The 17,047-nt window shown below is 38.9% G+C and overlaps 1 protein-coding gene across 1 annotated transcript in view; it reads left to right on the top strand.

The window, feature by feature from the left end:
• ncanb (neurocan b) overlaps positions 1-17,047 on the top strand; it is a 115,963-nt gene that overhangs the window by 77,503 nt on the left and 21,413 nt on the right. The window contains exon 10 of the mRNA XM_077584278.1: positions 4,786-4,902. Within this exon, the coding sequence (XP_077440404.1) occupies positions 4,786-4,902 (117 nt within the window). The remainder of the gene's footprint in view (positions 1-4,785; positions 4,903-17,047) is intronic.

Here is a 17,047-nt window from a genome sequence, read left to right as displayed (position 1 = left end):
CTATAGACGTCAAAAAATCATTTGAACTATTTCTATTAGTTGAACATTTTTTTTCCACTTTTGTTAACAAGAGTATGAAAACCTAGAAAAAAATGTATTGTACATTTAGAACATATATACAATTTTTGATTAATTGTGAATTAACTATTAAAGTCATGCAATAATTACAATTAAAAATTGTAATCGCCTAACGCCCCTAATTTTTAATATTTTTTTTTTCAACAAAAAAAAGATTATTAAAAAAGAATGTCTAGGTTTTCATACTCTAGTTAAGAAAAGTGGGGGATATTTTTTTTTTGTGACGTTTATAGGCGTCAATGGCAGTGAATGAGTTATTAATGTGACGGGAATGTCCTATGAAGTCTGATAAAGTTGTTCAAGATGATTTGTTGATGTCATGAATATGGTCTGATCCATGAATTCGTCAGCAAAATCCACCCTTTTTTCCCCATCTCAGGGGGCGGCCATCTTGGCACTTACTGTCGACTGAAAATGACATCACAGCTGCTCAGGGATCAGGTAACGACCAATCCCGGCTCACCTGTTTTCTGAGTTTGGTTATGTGACGTTGACAAGCTGAGCCATGATTGGTCATTACGTGAGCCCTTGATCAACTGTGATGTCATTTTCAGTAGTGGGCAAAATGGCCGCCCCCTGAGAGGGATAAAAACGGGTGGATTTTGCTGCTTCATTCCAAATTGTTCAAGTTCTCGATTGTTCCACTTGTGTGACATCTGCATGCTTTTCGGCAAGATTTTTCCGTTGCTCGACATTCCTTCTGCGGCAATCCAGTTTCACGGTGGGTTCTAAATCCTGATTGCGTGCATTAGCTTCCAGACGCACTCATCGCTAATCTCCCTACTGAACGGCTTAGAAGAAACTTGGGATGGTGACCCCTTTGGAGCCGTAGCTCACATTGCTTTGCTCGTCTGTGGGAATCTCAGTTTGGTGACAGACTTTACACTTTGTATATCAGCTACCGGCGTTTAAAGCCCACGATTTTTGCTCTCTGCATAGAGAAATAGTAAAAGAAGGGGCCCAAGTGGAAATGGACTGGCCGTCCTATTTTAAGAGCAGTGTGTAATTAATCATAAGATACAGGCTTTAAGAGAGGCAGAAATGCACGACGGCGCGGCTCCCTCGGCGACTTCACCGTCCCTCGCTCGGCTGGCATCTCTCTCTTCCGATTTCCTCACTTAATTCGGTGCACAAACATCAAAGTCTGCCGCAGAATACAGAACACCGCCCTTGATAATGTACGCATGGCTGTGGACAAATGGTGCATAAGGCGCGACTGGTTCCCTGCAGATCACATTTGTTTCACATTGTGTGGACAATTGATATTGAATTCATTGTTTTGCTCACATAGTACTGATCATCCACATGCTTTTGTAATTCATTTAGTACTATTTCTGGTTCGATTGTTCTCAGCAGCACGGTGGTTAGATGGTGGTTAAAATCTCTGCCTCACAGTTTTGAGGTTTTGGGTTTGATTTCTCGGCGCAGGCCTTCCTTTGTGAAATTTGCTTGCATGTATCTTCTCCGGGTACACAGAAAGGCCGGTTTCTTCTAGAAAAAAAGTCAGATTTAATATTTAACTGCCATTGATGAGTATTGACTTTTTTTCAATGGGAATGGGTGGGGGAGGGTCTGATGTTGCTCCACAGTAAATTTTCAAGCTTGGAAACAACTTTACTGATGCACAACGACCAGTAGATGGCAACGGTGGCCCATTTTAGGTGAGATAAGTGCACTTTGTAAGAAATGGCTGAATTGATCTAACTTTCTATATTATATTATAAAACAATGGGAACAGGCAGAATCAAAATCTACTGGTGAAAGGAGAGAGTCTATTATGTCATTTGGTAGATTCAGCATCTAATGTATACGATTATTGAAAACGATATCCTGTGGGTCTTGAAAAAGTCAAAATACTCAAAAATAAAAAGCTATAAGGAAATTATATTATATATTGTATTGTATTATATTATATTATATTATATTATATTATATTATATTATATTATATTATTAAAAATTAGGGACGTCAGGCGATTATTTATTTTTTAATCGTAGTTAATCGCATGACTGCAATAGTTAATTCACGAATAATCACAAATTTTATACCTGTTCTAAATGTACAATAAAAAAAATCTAGCTTTTCATACTCTTGTTGACAAAAGTAGAAAAAAAATGTTAATAGTTTTTAATAGTTAAAATGATTTTTTGACGTTTATGACCGTCAATGGCAGTGAATGAGTTTAATGGCTTCAAATGTGGTTAAGTCAGATCTACAGTATGTGCAGGATGAATGCAGATAAATACCATGTCCACTTGATGATTAAAACGTTTTGTGGAGCTTTTCCCGCGCAAGCATGCCGAGATAGACCACTTATCTTTAACAGCACTGCAGTGCAGATAACTGTGCCAGGAAGTGCTTGGAAAACTTGCAGGTCGGTTTAAAGATGCTCGCAACTTAAATGAAGTTTTTTATGTGATTTTTTTTTTTTTTTTTTGAATGAGGCAGGGTGCAGTTTAGTTGTACTTTAAGAGGAAAAACGGTTAAATTCAGCTGGCTCCCATTTCCCCCTTTTTTTTTTTTTTTTACTTATTCGCACACATGCAATTTTAATCTCCTCTGCAAAAGCTCACAGCTCCACCGGAATTGGAGAGAAAGCGAGCACCTGCATTAAAAGCATTTTGATGTCACTAAGCCTTCCCCGACAATGAAACATTTTCTGCATGTCCTCCCCGAGGCTCGCGGGCGTGAGTCGATTCTGTGATTTGTAAGCCTCCTTTCGCTCCCGTTCGCTAATTTGAGGGATGAAGGGGCCCCTCGGATGTTCCTGGCCGCAGAAACATTTGAGGCCCGAGCGCCACGGCCTGACATTTACGCCCCTCGGCGGGAAGATCACGCCGTCTTCTCCCGACATATGTCATTAACCTTCCAGTGATGGATGATGCTCTCTGCCATTCAGCATGCGACGTTGCGCTCTAGTATGTGCTAGAATGGGATGCTGGCAGCCTGTCATGGGAGTCTCGCATGTCGTCTTGCAGGAAAATTGAACATAATCTGCTGTAATATCTGTGTGTGTGTGCACGCATGCACTCGTGTGTGAGTCGACTCACTTTCATGGCAGCTAAGCTTTCAGGGAAAATGCAATCCTTGTTGTTTCCAGCAAGTGCTCCTATTATTAACTCTTCCATACGGTTTGGGTCAAATTTAACTCGTTTTGACATTTGACAGCAATTCAAAATCCCAAAACTACAAGTAACTTTCTTGTTTTCTCTTTCTTGGCAGTGGCAGGACGAAATACTGTAAACACAGATTCCCTTTTACTCTGATTAATGTGCATTTTCATTAAAACCCAATAAATAAATAAATGAATAAATACCAGCCAGTACTAGTTCGCCCCAATGTCAACATGAGTTGCGCACGGCTCTATTCGAAAGTTAGCTCACCAGTGATGGGACACTGTGACTTACTAAGAAGAATTAAAAAAGAAAGAAAAATGTTTTAATATATATATATATATATATATATATATATATATATATATATATATATATATATATATATATATATATATATTATAAAGAAACAAAAATTTAAACATGATTTTATTTATCCAATTATTTTTTTTTTAGTTCATTTTAGAGCGTTAATTTTTAATACCATTATAAAGCCATATTTTGGCTCACTAATATGCCATCAAAATCTTATTTACCAGTCTTTGTTACTCTTTTGGCTACTAAAAATTTTAATCTGAAGCGTTTTTTGTAGTTGACGTAACAAAAAAATAAATAAAAAATGGAACTGGATTTAGTGTGTGTGGATGGGTCGCTAACTTCTTGGGTTTGACTGCTATCAATCAAGAGGCCTGTTAATAAACATATTTAGCACGAGCGCCTCTGCCGCCTCACTTTAGGTTCACATTTATGCAGTATTTTCCTTGCTACTGGACCGGTGCTATTTTTTAGAGACATACGGTTAATGAAAAGGCCAGGCTAACGTGCTAGCTAACGTCGCTCATCAGCTTACAGGTATTTAACTACATCACTGATGTAAATAAAGTAAACAAAATAAAATAAAAATGGATAAAACTATTGTTAAAGATTCTCATTCACTTTTCTAAAATACTTTTACTTCCACTACTACATTTAATGTCAGACACTTTAAGACCTTTTAGTCAAATTATATTCAACAAGGTGACTTTACATTCTATAATATTATTTTCTACGGTGCTTTTACTCAAGTATCCCTTTGAGGTACGTTTAATAAAACTGATTATGGATGGATTTTTTTTTTTTTTTTGCGTTAACATTGCAATTGCACAACCTGAGAGACATTCAGCTTTAGCGTTTCCAGCATAATCAATATCAGTGTATACAAAAAATGAAGTGCAATAATTGCGATGTCATCTTCCATTAAAAGGCTTTTTCCCCCAAACGGAGGCCCGGACTTCTCTCCATAAATGATGTTTATTGCCTTGCCCGCACGGCAGTAATGTGTCATAAAAAATAAATATCCCATATATACGAACGTGTGATGATCAGCTCTTTTACGAGGACCTCGGCACATTTGTCAGACGTGACCTCACTTCGGAAGTTGATGAGCATCCGTCTGCCATAAAAAAGTAGCGTGACGCGCCAAACATCTGGCGGAGCGTCAGAAAAGAGACACGCTTTCGCCTCATTTGCCGTCGTAGTTTGTCAACATTCCCCGGCGCTCTCGTAATGCTTTTTCTCTGTCAAGGAATGAATTATGCACTCTCTTCGTTGACAGTGGAGAGCAACCCGTGCCAGACCAGCCCGTGCCTTCACGGAGGGAGCTGCCTGCAGGAGGGTGACGGCTATAGTTGCTACTGCCCGCAGGGATTCTCCGGGGAGAGCTGCGAAATCGGTGAGTCGACGTTCTGGGTCAACAGATGGAGGCATAGGCGGGCATATGTTGGCCGAACATTTAGCAGCTGTAAGCCACTGTACGCTTCATTGCACAGAGTGGCCCCAGGGTTTTTTTTTTTTTTTGGGCCAGCAGCATATTCTAAAAATAAAATTAAACATGACCCATATCAAAATGTTATGAAGAGTTAGGGTCATACGCTATGCATACATTTTGGGTCATCATCATCATGACACAGTAATAAAAAAATAATACATGTAACAATTCACACCTGAATGCTGACTAACCGTCAGTAAATAACTGAGAATGCTGTAATGCCCATGCCTTCAAAATTTGCCTTGTCCTTATCCAAAACCATCCATCTATTTCCTGTCATTAATGAGCTGGAGACTATCCCAGCTGATTTTGGGCGAGAGGCAGGGTACACACAGGACTAGTTGCAAAAGCAGAGGTGGCAAATCCGGGTCCAGAAAGTAAAAAACCCTGCCACAGTTTGGCTTTAGCCCCTGATGTTAGCTAGCTGCCTAGAAGGTAAACGAGCACCATGGAAGCTAGGTACAGAGCTAGCTAGCTAGCACCTGAAAGTAAAAACCCTGCCAGTTAAACCCCTGATGCTAGCTAGCTAGGTAACTAGCTCCCTAGTAGGTAAACGAGCACCATGGGAGCTAGCTGCTAGCTAGCTCGGTGGCAAAAACAAGTCCAGAAAGTAAAAACACTGCCACAGTTGAGTTCTAGCCCCAGGTGCTAGCTAGCTAGCTCCCTAGCTGGTAAACAAGCACCATGGGAACTAGTACTGAGGCTCTCGGACAATATTAGCTATTTTAAAATTATAATAAAATGTTTAAAAATCAAGTGAGTTTTATTTATTTATTTATTTATCTGTTGTAAAGTTAAACAAATACTAAGGAACAACGTATTGTAAAACAGTGACTAAAAAGAAGTCATTTAATTCATTAAATATTTTTCTAAATAATCAGATTCTTTATTTTATTCTGCCAAATATCGAAATCAGCATCAGCCTAAAAAAAAAAATCCTTAGAATTTTTTTTTACTCAAAAATTGGCCTGTACAGTTAATAAAGGTTTTACATTGGAGCAAATGACTTGGCGAACCCCTTGAAATTCCACCAGCGTCTCACTACCATCATTTGCTTCATCAAATCAATTTTTTTTTTAATGAACAAAAATCAATAAGTGATCATCTCCAAGGACCAATGGGGGTTATCCACATGCCAGCAGTCGAACCCCTGTGATCACCATGTACTCCCACCATATGTGTCCATGCTTATGATCAAATATTCTCACCTCACTCAACCCCAGGGGAGCGACTTCATCTCTCCTCTCAGCTGTGTGATAGGAGAATATGTCCGTCATTGTGCCCTCTTCTTGGCGTACGAGTGCGTTCCGCGCGCGCGCGTGTGCGCGGCGGAGACTTGCAAGGACACAGCGATCACAGGGGAGCTTGGAGCTCAGTGAGGGGTGGAGATGCTGATGAAAGCACTGGAGCAGCAGCAGCAGCACACGCTGGCTGTTGTGGATGAGGGGCTGCGAGTGAATCATGAGAGGAGGCAGGCTGTGTGGGCGCTGCCTGCGCAAATATCAAAAGGGGACTCATCCAGCTCCCGCTGTGAAAGAAGAACAACGGAAACAGGCCGTCGCCTCGTCACGCCGGCTTATATGAGCATAGTCGCTCCGTCCGTCACATTTCTCGCACAGGAGCTGGCACACCCTGGATTGGTCACATGACACCCACAGTCAATTTAGAGTTTTCGATAAATCTTAACATGTAACAGGAAGGCTCGATCTGAATTTTAAACTGGAAATTAGGAAGCAAATACAAATCCTAAAGGGTCATAAATAAGTTTTTCAATAAATAAAAGGGCTATTCATCGATTCATGCACACACACACACACACACACACACACACAATAATTTTGTAATATTCAAAACAAATAAAAATGTCATTTTCATTTCAGACAACAAAGATATGAATGAACTGGAATAAAATGTCATTCCATGTCCATTTTAGCATAACATCACTGCTATGTGAAAAACACGTATATCCATTTTTGTCATTTTTTCTTACATTGTTATGTTTTGGGGATGAAACTGAAAAATGTCAAAAAGTTTAAAAAAATGTTTTAAAAAAAAGACAAAAATGGACATACGTGTTTTTCATAAAGCATAGCGTGTGAAAAACACGTATGTCCATTTTTGTCTTTTTTTTTTTTTTACATTGTTATGGTTTGGGGATGAAACTGAATGCAGACATCCCAAAAATGTCAAAAAGTTTAAAAAAAAAGACAAAAATGGACATACGTGTTTTTCACATAGCATAGCATGTGAAAAACACGTATGTCCATTTTTGTCATTTTTTTTTACATTGTTATGGTTTGGGGATGAAACTGAATGCAGACATCCCAAAAATGTCAAAAAGTTAAAAAAAAAAGTTAAAAAAAAAAAAGACAAAAATGAACATACGTGTTTTTCACATAGCATAGCATGTGAAAAACACGTATGTCCATTTTTGTCATTTTTTCTTACATTGTTATGTTTTGGGGATGAAACTGAAAAATGTCAAAAAGTTTAAAAAAAATTGTAAAAAAAGACAAAAATGGACATACGTGTTTTTCATAAAGCATAGCGTGTGAAAAACACGTATGTCCATTTTTGTCTTTTTTTTTTTTTACATTGTTATGGTTTGGGGATGAAACTGAATGCAGACATCCCAAAAATGTCAAAAAGTTTAAAAAAAAAAGTTTAAAAAAAAAAAGACAAAAATGAACATACGTGTTTTTCACATAGCATAGCATGTGAAAAACACGTATGTCCATTTTTGTCATTTTTTTTACATTGTTATGGTTTGGGGATGAAACTGAATGCAGACATCCCAAAAATGTCAAAAAGTAAAAAAAAAAAAAAAGTTTAAAAAAAAAAGACAAAAATGGACATACGTGTTTTTCACATAGCATAGCATGTGAAAAACACGTATGTCCATTTTTGTCTTTTTTTTTTTACATTGTTATGGTTTGGGGATGAAACTGAATGCAGACATCCCAAAAATGTCAAAAAGTTAAAAAAAAAAAAAAGGTTAAAAAAAAAGACAAAAATGGACATACGTGTTTTTCACATAGCATAGGATGTGAAAAACACGTATGTCCATTTTTGTCTTTTTTCTTTTACATTTTTATGCTTTGGGCATGAAACTGAATGCAGACATCCCAAAAAACATTTTAAAACGTTTTTTAAAAAATGACAAAAATGGACATACACATAGCAGCGAAGATAAATTCATATAAACAGTTCAATCAAACAAAACATGAAACCTGGCATGAATCCATGAATTCAATGAGGACGAACACTATAGAAAATTTGGTTACACACACTGTAATATCAGTGATTGAGTGTATATGGCTTTTGAAGGCGGGGCCTGGTCTGGTGAGTGACATGGGTGTCAGTGTATGAGTCCAAGTTAACATGTTACATGTGTGCTTCGAGGAAGAGATTTTGTGGTGACCTTTAAAAAAAAAAAAGAAGGAATTATTGGAGTTATTTCATTAATCGGTACAGCTCCCTCCAGAACACTATTAAGTATTATTATGTTACCATTCTCATGCATTTTTAGACTTTCCCACATTTAAGCGCAGTGGTAATCATGGACAACTTGATTGATGGGATTTGGTCATTGTCTTCACTGATTGGCTGTGACAAACCATACTACTTCATGTCTAATTTCTTCTCATATATGCCATCACTCTGCTATAAGGCTTCTCCAAGCTTTACAATGAATGCTGCGACCCACACACACACACACACACGCTCACATTAACCACGACGCAGCAAATCATCACTGGCACTGCGTGTGTGTGTGTGTGTGTGTGTGTGTGTACTTCATGTAGTTAATGCACATTTGTCACGGGTTATTGATGCACCGCACCAGTGTTGATTGATCTCCCTCGCCGTTAATGCGCAAGCACACCCACACGTCCGCATAATTCGCTCCTTGTGTCTGTACATGCATTAAAGCTTATTGATGATGGGACCCGAGACTGTTCACGTTTGAGCGTTAAACATACCGCCTTGGCTATTGTATGCGTGAATGTCACCCACAAGGCGGGGCCCCGTTAACATGCTTGTTTATAAACGTCTATATTAATGAAGCGCCGGTTGAAATGATTCAAGGTTGAATGGTGGGTTGAAGTTTCACAAACATGTAAAAGAGACAGAAAATAAAACAAAACCTGACGCCATTATTCATACATTTTCATGTTAAGCAGTTGAGGTGCGATTCATTCTAATCACAAACATAAATCTATAAAGATAAGCATAAGAAAGATAAGCATAATTGTTTATCCTTTTCAAATGGGATAAGCATTTTAAACACTTTTGTCGCCTGTGAATCTGTTTTACTTTGTTATGCACTATTTGTGTCTTATGTCAATTCACCGTCTAATCCGCCGCTATTCTTTTCCGTATCCCTTCAAAATAAAAGTTCCGCCCAACAGGAAAATATGGCAAATAATCATGTTGTCCTTTTACAATTAATATGTTAAATCATAAATACAAGATCCAAAGCGCTGGATCATAATTTCATGATCACCTTACCACATTGCCCTTCAAAATAAATTGTTTACAGATGCTTTGATTTTCTTAAAAGGTAAAATAAAATTGCTCTAGTTTTCTCAAGCTATAAAAAAAACATTTGTTTTCTTGTGCTTTTTAATATCCTTTCAGCTAACAAAAATATACACATGCGGCAAACAAAGTGAAGCCGCTGGCGGCCATCTTACGTTGCCGTTGAATACATTGATTTATCCGCAGGGTTTGCACATTATTTTCTGCCTCTTCGATGAAAATGTCACCAAGTATGACATGCAGTTGTACAAATAAATCTGGGAGAAGCGTTGCATGCCTGTTGCAAACAAGCTCTTTCCCCACTATTTTAAACATATTTCTGTATAATTATGAAACTCAGCTATATTCTAATGCTAAATCCTGCAAAACGGAAACCGATAGAAATACAAACTCCCATGTTTTTATCGCAATAGAACACAATATTCTGCGGGCCTTGCAAAATCAGTCAAAATCCAGTAAAACATCCGGGAGCGAAGGGGGTTGCTTCAGTGAAAATGGCTGGGAGTGAATAAAACTCAATACTCAAGATTGCTTGATCAAATAAGATAATTAAGTAATAAGTATCTTTAAAAAAAAAGCAACATGATCTTGTCTGACAATTTTAAGTATAAATTGTCAAAGCGAAATAAGCTAATTTAGGTTAAATTTAAGAAATTACATCTTCAGTTTTTGCAGTGTGATAACAGTGTTTGTCAGCGGGGAAAAAAAATAATAGAAGTTGTCAGTAAAAGTGGTAAGATGGCTGCCCTCTGGCAACCAACCGACATATATTATGGCCTCCTGGGTGCAGGTATCCGACTTGCCGTCCTATCTAGCGTCCTGCACATGTCCTCCATTGCTCGACAGGAAGCAAACTGATTTGATTCCATCCCCTCTCCGCTCACTCTGGCTACTTTTTCAATCATGACGATTAAGATCTGAGTTTCTACCCACCCTGCTGCTGCTCTATCATTTCACCACCTCTCGCCCCCCCCCCCTTTTTTTTTTTTTCCTAGCTTCTTTCATGATTCTCCCATTTGTCCTTTCACTCTAATTGTCCCGCATCAGTCATTCGGGCTCTTCTCTTATCGGCTGGCGTCCTGCGTGTTGCTCTTTACTTGCTGCCGACCGACACCCTTCAGCGCTTCTCTCCGACACATCTCATTTCCTGACACAGCCCGCTACACCTACATTCACATACACAAACACACACAAACATGCACATCATGCTGTGTATTTCCCCGTCAGAGGCCAATACAATTATTCCCACTCCAATGCCTGACTCTCTTCATGCATAAAATGAATCCAATTGAAGTTCACATGCTCGCTTAACTGCATGCTCAGGTTGCCACGTTTGACCCAAAAATTGTTCCGCGCCAAATGGAATTTCTGCCTTGACATTTTCACGTTTTATATGAACCCAATATGTATACGAGATCATTACAAGAAGAAGTCACTTTTTTTCCTACACTGTAAGTCCAGTCTTAATAAGGACTATAAATAAATAAATTAATTAATTAATTTGCGATTAATCGTGAGTTAATTATTGAAGTCATGCGATTAATTATGATTTTTTTTTTTTAATTCAAATTTTAATTTAAACTTCCTCCGTATGCAGAGTTGTCAGCGTTCTACTCGGAGAAAAACAACAACGCGGATATAGCGTCGACAAACAAGTCAGCTCGCCACCTCGCGTGAACCCAGTGCGGATGAGGCTGAGACGTAAGGGGGATGCGCGCGCGTGGCAGAGAGCATCTTTGGCGTGATTGATGAGCGGCGCTTTGTCACAGTTTGTCGCCAGCTGAGGAGGCCCTTAAGAAGCCCTTCTGATTGGCCGCCCCGTGCCACCTCCGCCTCCTTCCTCCCCATGCCTCATTAATTCATCCTGGCTGCTGCGCTCCTCAATCAGCATATGATTGAGTGCACCAGCAGCCAGACCCTCGCCAAAAATCAACTCCGCCGGGACCACCTGAGCCCTTCACTATCGCTACACATGCACAAAAACATGCCTCTGCGTTTGTGTGGGTGTCATTATCTCTTTGCAAAAAGCCAGCTTGCAGATTGAGCTCACCTTTCTTTGTCGCCCTTTTAAGGCAAAAGCCACAGAAAGCAGTGAAGTTCATAGTTCAAATCTTAAACCAGATTCTTTGCCTTTTGACAATGTTCCAAAAATATGCATGTTAATTAAGTTGACAGAAGTCTCTAAATTGTCCATGGATGAGAATATGAGTGTGAATTGTTGTTAGTCTTATACAAAATGTGTCCGGCGGTTGGCTGGCGACCAGTCCAAGATATTTTCAAGTGTGTGCGTGCCGTGTACACTCTTATCTAGGTTGATGGGCAAAGCTCAAAATGAAGCTTCTAAAAGCTGAGCACGTAGAAAGTGACTTCAATTGATTCTCCGGTGGAAACTCAGAAATGGATGGGGGTGGGGGTGGGGGGGTGGGGGTCTTATCAGCTGTCCACAAGGGGTCTCACACACACGCGCACACACATCAAGTATGAATATGGTTAGCATATGACGTGCAGTGGAACCTTCGAAGAAAACTTGCTAAAGCTATGCCTCTAAAGTTGTACAAATGCTGACTAAGACTAAAGCTTAGCTTAGAGTTGTATTTTTTATTTTTTTATTTTTTTTTCGTGTGTGGCTTTTTTTTATGGTGGCACTTACTCCAAACACCTTCAAAAGCAGCCTCTACCAGAGGTGTTGAGCATGTTAGCTGCTAGCGATAGCGACAAGATAGTTAGCCCCTCCCCCACCAATAATAATCAATTCATAGTTTGGAGACCTTGTTTAATTGGAAATTGGCCAAATCCTCGAAAATGGAAATGAAAAAAATATATACAGTATATGTATAGCATATGATGTACAGCGGAACCTTCGAAGAAAACGAGCCAAAGCTAAGGCTCTAAGGTTGCCCAAATGCTGAGACCAAGACTAGAGCTTAGCTCACAGTTTCTATTTATTTATGTATTTATTTATTTATTTATTCAGGGTAGCGCTTACTCCAAACACCTCCAAAAGCAGCCTCTGTCAGAGGTGTTGAGCATGTTAGCTGCTAGCGATACCGCCAAGCTAGCTAGTTCCCCCGCCAATAATAATCAATTAATAGTTTTGAGACCTTATTTAATTGGAAATTGGCCAAATCCTCGAAAATGGAAATGAAAAAAATATATAGATGTATAGCATATGATGTACAACGGAACCTTCGAAGAAAACGAGCCAAAGCTAAGGCTCTAAGGTTGCCCAAATGCTGAGACCAAGACTAGAGCTTAGCTCACAGTTTCTATTTATTTATGTATTTATTTATTTATTTATTCAGGGTAGCGCTTACTCCAAACACCTCCAAAAGCAGCCTCTGTCAGAGGTGTTGAGCAAGTTAGCTGCTAGCGATACCGCCAAGCTAGCTAGTTCCCCCGCCAATAATAATCAATTAATAGTTTTGAGACCTTATTTAATTGGAAATTGGCCAAATCCTCAAAAATGGAAATGAAAAAATATATATATGTATAGCATATGATGTACAGCGGAACCTTCGAAGAAAACGAGCCAAAGCTATGGCTCTAAGGTTGCCCAAATGCTGAGACCAAGACTAGAGCTTAGCTCACAGTTTCTATTTATTTATGTATTTATTTATTTATTTATTCAGGGTAGCGCTTACTCCAAACACCTCCAAAAGCAGCCTCTGTCAGAGGTGTTGTGCATGTTAGCTGCTAGCGATAGCGACAAGATAGTTAGCCCCTCCCCCACCAATAATAATAAATTAATAGTTTTGAGACCTTATTTAATTGGAAATTGGCCAAATCCTCGAGAAAATGGAAATTAGGGAAAAAAAACGTTTTGTCTGATTCATTGATAAAATAATCATCAGATGAATTGATTATTTAAAAAAAATAATAATAATTGTTAGCTGCAGCCGTAGTTGACTTAGACAAAACAATTAGGCAGAAATTGAGGGAAAACATGCAGATGGAAGGAGAGGAGACTAATAATTTGTATTTCTGAAGATTCGTTTGTCTCCAAAAATAGATGCGAGAATACAACATCATGGTGGGTCTACGTTGCCATTAATTGATTGTGGCGCGGCGAAGGCGGGCGAAGCTGTTAGCTCTTAAAGTACGTCGACAATAGTGACAGGTGGCCTGTCGCTCAACCCTCCGGGGAAGCGTTCCACTTCAAACCATCGTAAGGAGCCGTTGTACTTTTAAGTGTACAACTGTCTTCGCAGAAGAAGATAGAGGAAAAAAAAGGCAATAAACAGCAAAAAAAAAAAAAAAAAAATGTAATGGAGAGCGAAGGGATAAAAATAGAGATGAAAAGCATCCCTGAAAGCTGTGGATGATCACACGTCGGCCGCCGTGCATCAATGTGATAAACTTTTCAAAGAGTTGGGTATGGTCGTTGTGTGAGGATGGGGGGCGGGGTGGGGGGGTGGGTGGCTCAAAGACGCCCAGGGGCCCTCAAAGGTGAGTACGGGCTGGCTGGATGTTGGCAGATAAGGATGCTATTCAGAGAGGAAAGTGCAAAAAGAGAGGGGATGATGCCCCGAAAAGCCATGTGGGGGGGAAATGGCGAGAGGAAAAAAAATGGAAGGTAAAGTTGACAACCAGCATTTTCTACTGCATAAGATACTTCAGAAAAACTTTTTAAAAAGAAGGTGGACGGAGATGGGTAGATAAATAGTCCTTTCATAGTTGTTAATGGCGCATTTGTTCTCAGAGCATCATCTGGCCTGGCCCTCAAGCATCTCATTCGGATTTGTGGATTGGGAATATCAGTGAGGAAACATCTTGTTCGTCCGAGTTCATCTTTCAAGGCTCGAGACATTTGCTTCTATTTTCACCAGACACACCAATGCATCAAAGATTTTATTATTTTTTTCACGTTGATGGATCGACATTGCACTGAGCTCTCACGAGAGTATCTTAAAGCCCGTGGCTGCTTCTTTTTGTCTTCTTCTTCCTGGTCCATCCTCATTCTTTTGTAATTCACCTGCATCGTGACACAGCTGGAGGCACGGGGAACTACAGTGCACACAAAGACACGCACACACCGCCTAATTCAAAAGCAGCTTGTAAGGTAACAGAGTGCAACTACTTTGTTGCTGTACTTGAGTAGAGTTTTCACGTATTTGTAAATTCAGTCACAGATATCAAACATTTGAAAATTACGATCTGCTATAGTTTTTAATTAATCTTGAGAGGCATGTAACGGGTGTAATACTGCCATCTACTGGCCAAATTTAGATTTGCAGCATTCTGTTGAGCTTTTATGTCACCATAACAAAGGCATGTCGGCAAACATCGTTAATTTAATTTCATCATGTGCTACTTGGTTTCATGCATTTAGAATTGCGAATAGAAATAAAATTCAACTACATAAAACAATCAAAATTCTCTTTCTAACCACCATTTTAAAAAATACTGTTACTTCCAATACTTATCAGAAAATGTAAATTAACTCATTCACTGCCATTGACGGCTATAAACGGCAAAAATTAATTTGAACTATTTCTATTAGTTTAACATTTTTTCCACTTTTGCTAACAAGAGTCTGAAAATCTAGATTTTTTTTATTGTACATTTAGAACAGATATGAAATTTGTAATTAATCTCGAATTAACTAGTGAAGTCATGCGATTAATTACAATTAAAAACTTTAATCGCCTGACGCCTCGATTTTTTTATCTTTTTTTCTTCTTTTTTTTTTTAAACTCATTCACTGCCATTGACGGCTATAAACGTCAAAAATTCATTTTAACTATTTCTATTAATTTAACATTTTGTTCCCACTTTTGTTAACAAGAGTATGAAAACCTATATTTTTTTATTGTACATTAAGAACCAATATAAAATGTGTGATTAATCGTGAGTTAACTAGTGAAGTCATGCGATTAATTACAATTAAAAAAAATGTAATCGCCTCTTGCCCCTAATTTTTAATAATCTTTTTTTTTTTTTAATTTTTATGAATTTATAGCAGTGAATGAGTTACAGCAAATGTCAGGTACTTTGAGATTTTTACTCAAATAATATTATTTAAGGTGACTTTTTCTTGTACCAAAGTTATTTACTGTTAAGATATTTGTCATTTTAGTCAATTGATGCACTATTTTCTCTTTACAACAACATAGCAGGGGTCCTGAATTTAAAGACTGGCCTTGATAGGAAAGGGACTCCACAGACCCAAATACTTGTATACAAGATGTTAAAAAGTCCTTTTTCAATCATGTGTCCCCTTTAAAACAGAAACAAAGGTCTAGTATGCAAGTACATTTTTGCAGGCCGAACTTTTTAAACACGAGCTGAATATGACATTAACAAACTACACTGACTACTTAATCAACACAATTATGCGCCATGACACAGAAAGAGACCATAATGAGCTGGTATTAACATATATCCCTTTGTCCTTGTCAGCAAATGTGTGCCCTCCCTAAACGTCTGCATTTTCCTCATTAATGTCCGTCTTTATCTCCTTTTCCACTCGCTCCTTTAATGCTCCTCATCCTAATGAAGTGCTTTTTTTTTTTGGTTGTACTTCTTTGTGACGGCTATTCACTATTTGCCGAAGCACTTACACTTGGGACAGAAATAGACTTCCTTTAGAAGTCTCCTTCAAAAACTCAAAAGACGCTAGTCAGAAGTTTCTTTGAAGTGCTCCTTTTCTTTTACCAGGCATTCAGAATATCCGATTTCACATTTAAATGGTTGGGGGAGGGTTCGGGGTCCAATGGGATGTCAAGTTGGCACTTTCGCTTTTATAAAATCGCTGGTGAGCTGTCAAACGTTAAGTGCTGTCAATTAGCTGTCACCTCAATGCTGGTGATTTGCCGCCCGTCTTCCACGCCCGTCCACTCAAATGTCCACAATCACCCCCTCCCCTTTGATTGGACCTTTGAAGACGTCAACATCCTCCTCATTTGAAATGGAAAATTTAGCCCATGACTTGGTGGTGGAAAGAAGTTAGCTAAGAAGACATAACTAGTAAGCTAGCTAGCTAGCTAGCTCTCTCACTCTCACTCTCACTCTCTCTCACTCTCTCTCTCTCTCTCTCTCTCTCTCTCTCTCTCTCACTGTCTCTCTCCCTCTCTCTCTCTCTCTCCCTCTCTCTCTCTCTCTCTCTCACTAGCTAGCTAGCTAGCTAGATCTCTAGCTAGGTAGCTGGCTAACTACTATATATATAGCTGTCTAGCTTACAGACACATTTTCAGACATAAAAGTTTTACTTGGTTGTTTAATTTCACCATGCGTGGGCAGGCACTCCAGAGACTCATTTTGCAATTAAAATTACAAATGTAGTAATGACTGCGGTGTGATATAACAGGTTTTCATTAGGCACTCCATTAAAGCGTTTTAAAGGAGAGGGACAGACAGAGGCTAATGTTGCTAATGTCCCATGTCGAATAACGTGTAATCACGAAATTATGAAACGGGAGCCAAAGTGTCTTTGCTTTTGTCTTTGTCAGGCAAATGGCTACAGGTTTGATGTTCCATACCATGTTTTGATGTTTAAAAAAGGCACAAACAT

The sequence above is a fragment of the Vanacampus margaritifer genome, chromosome 13, assembly GCF_051991255.1.
Source record: "Vanacampus margaritifer isolate UIUO_Vmar chromosome 13, RoL_Vmar_1.0, whole genome shotgun sequence".
Lineage (NCBI taxonomy): Eukaryota > Metazoa > Chordata > Actinopteri > Syngnathiformes > Syngnathidae > Vanacampus > Vanacampus margaritifer.
This window is presented reverse-complemented; position numbering and strand designations above follow the sequence as displayed.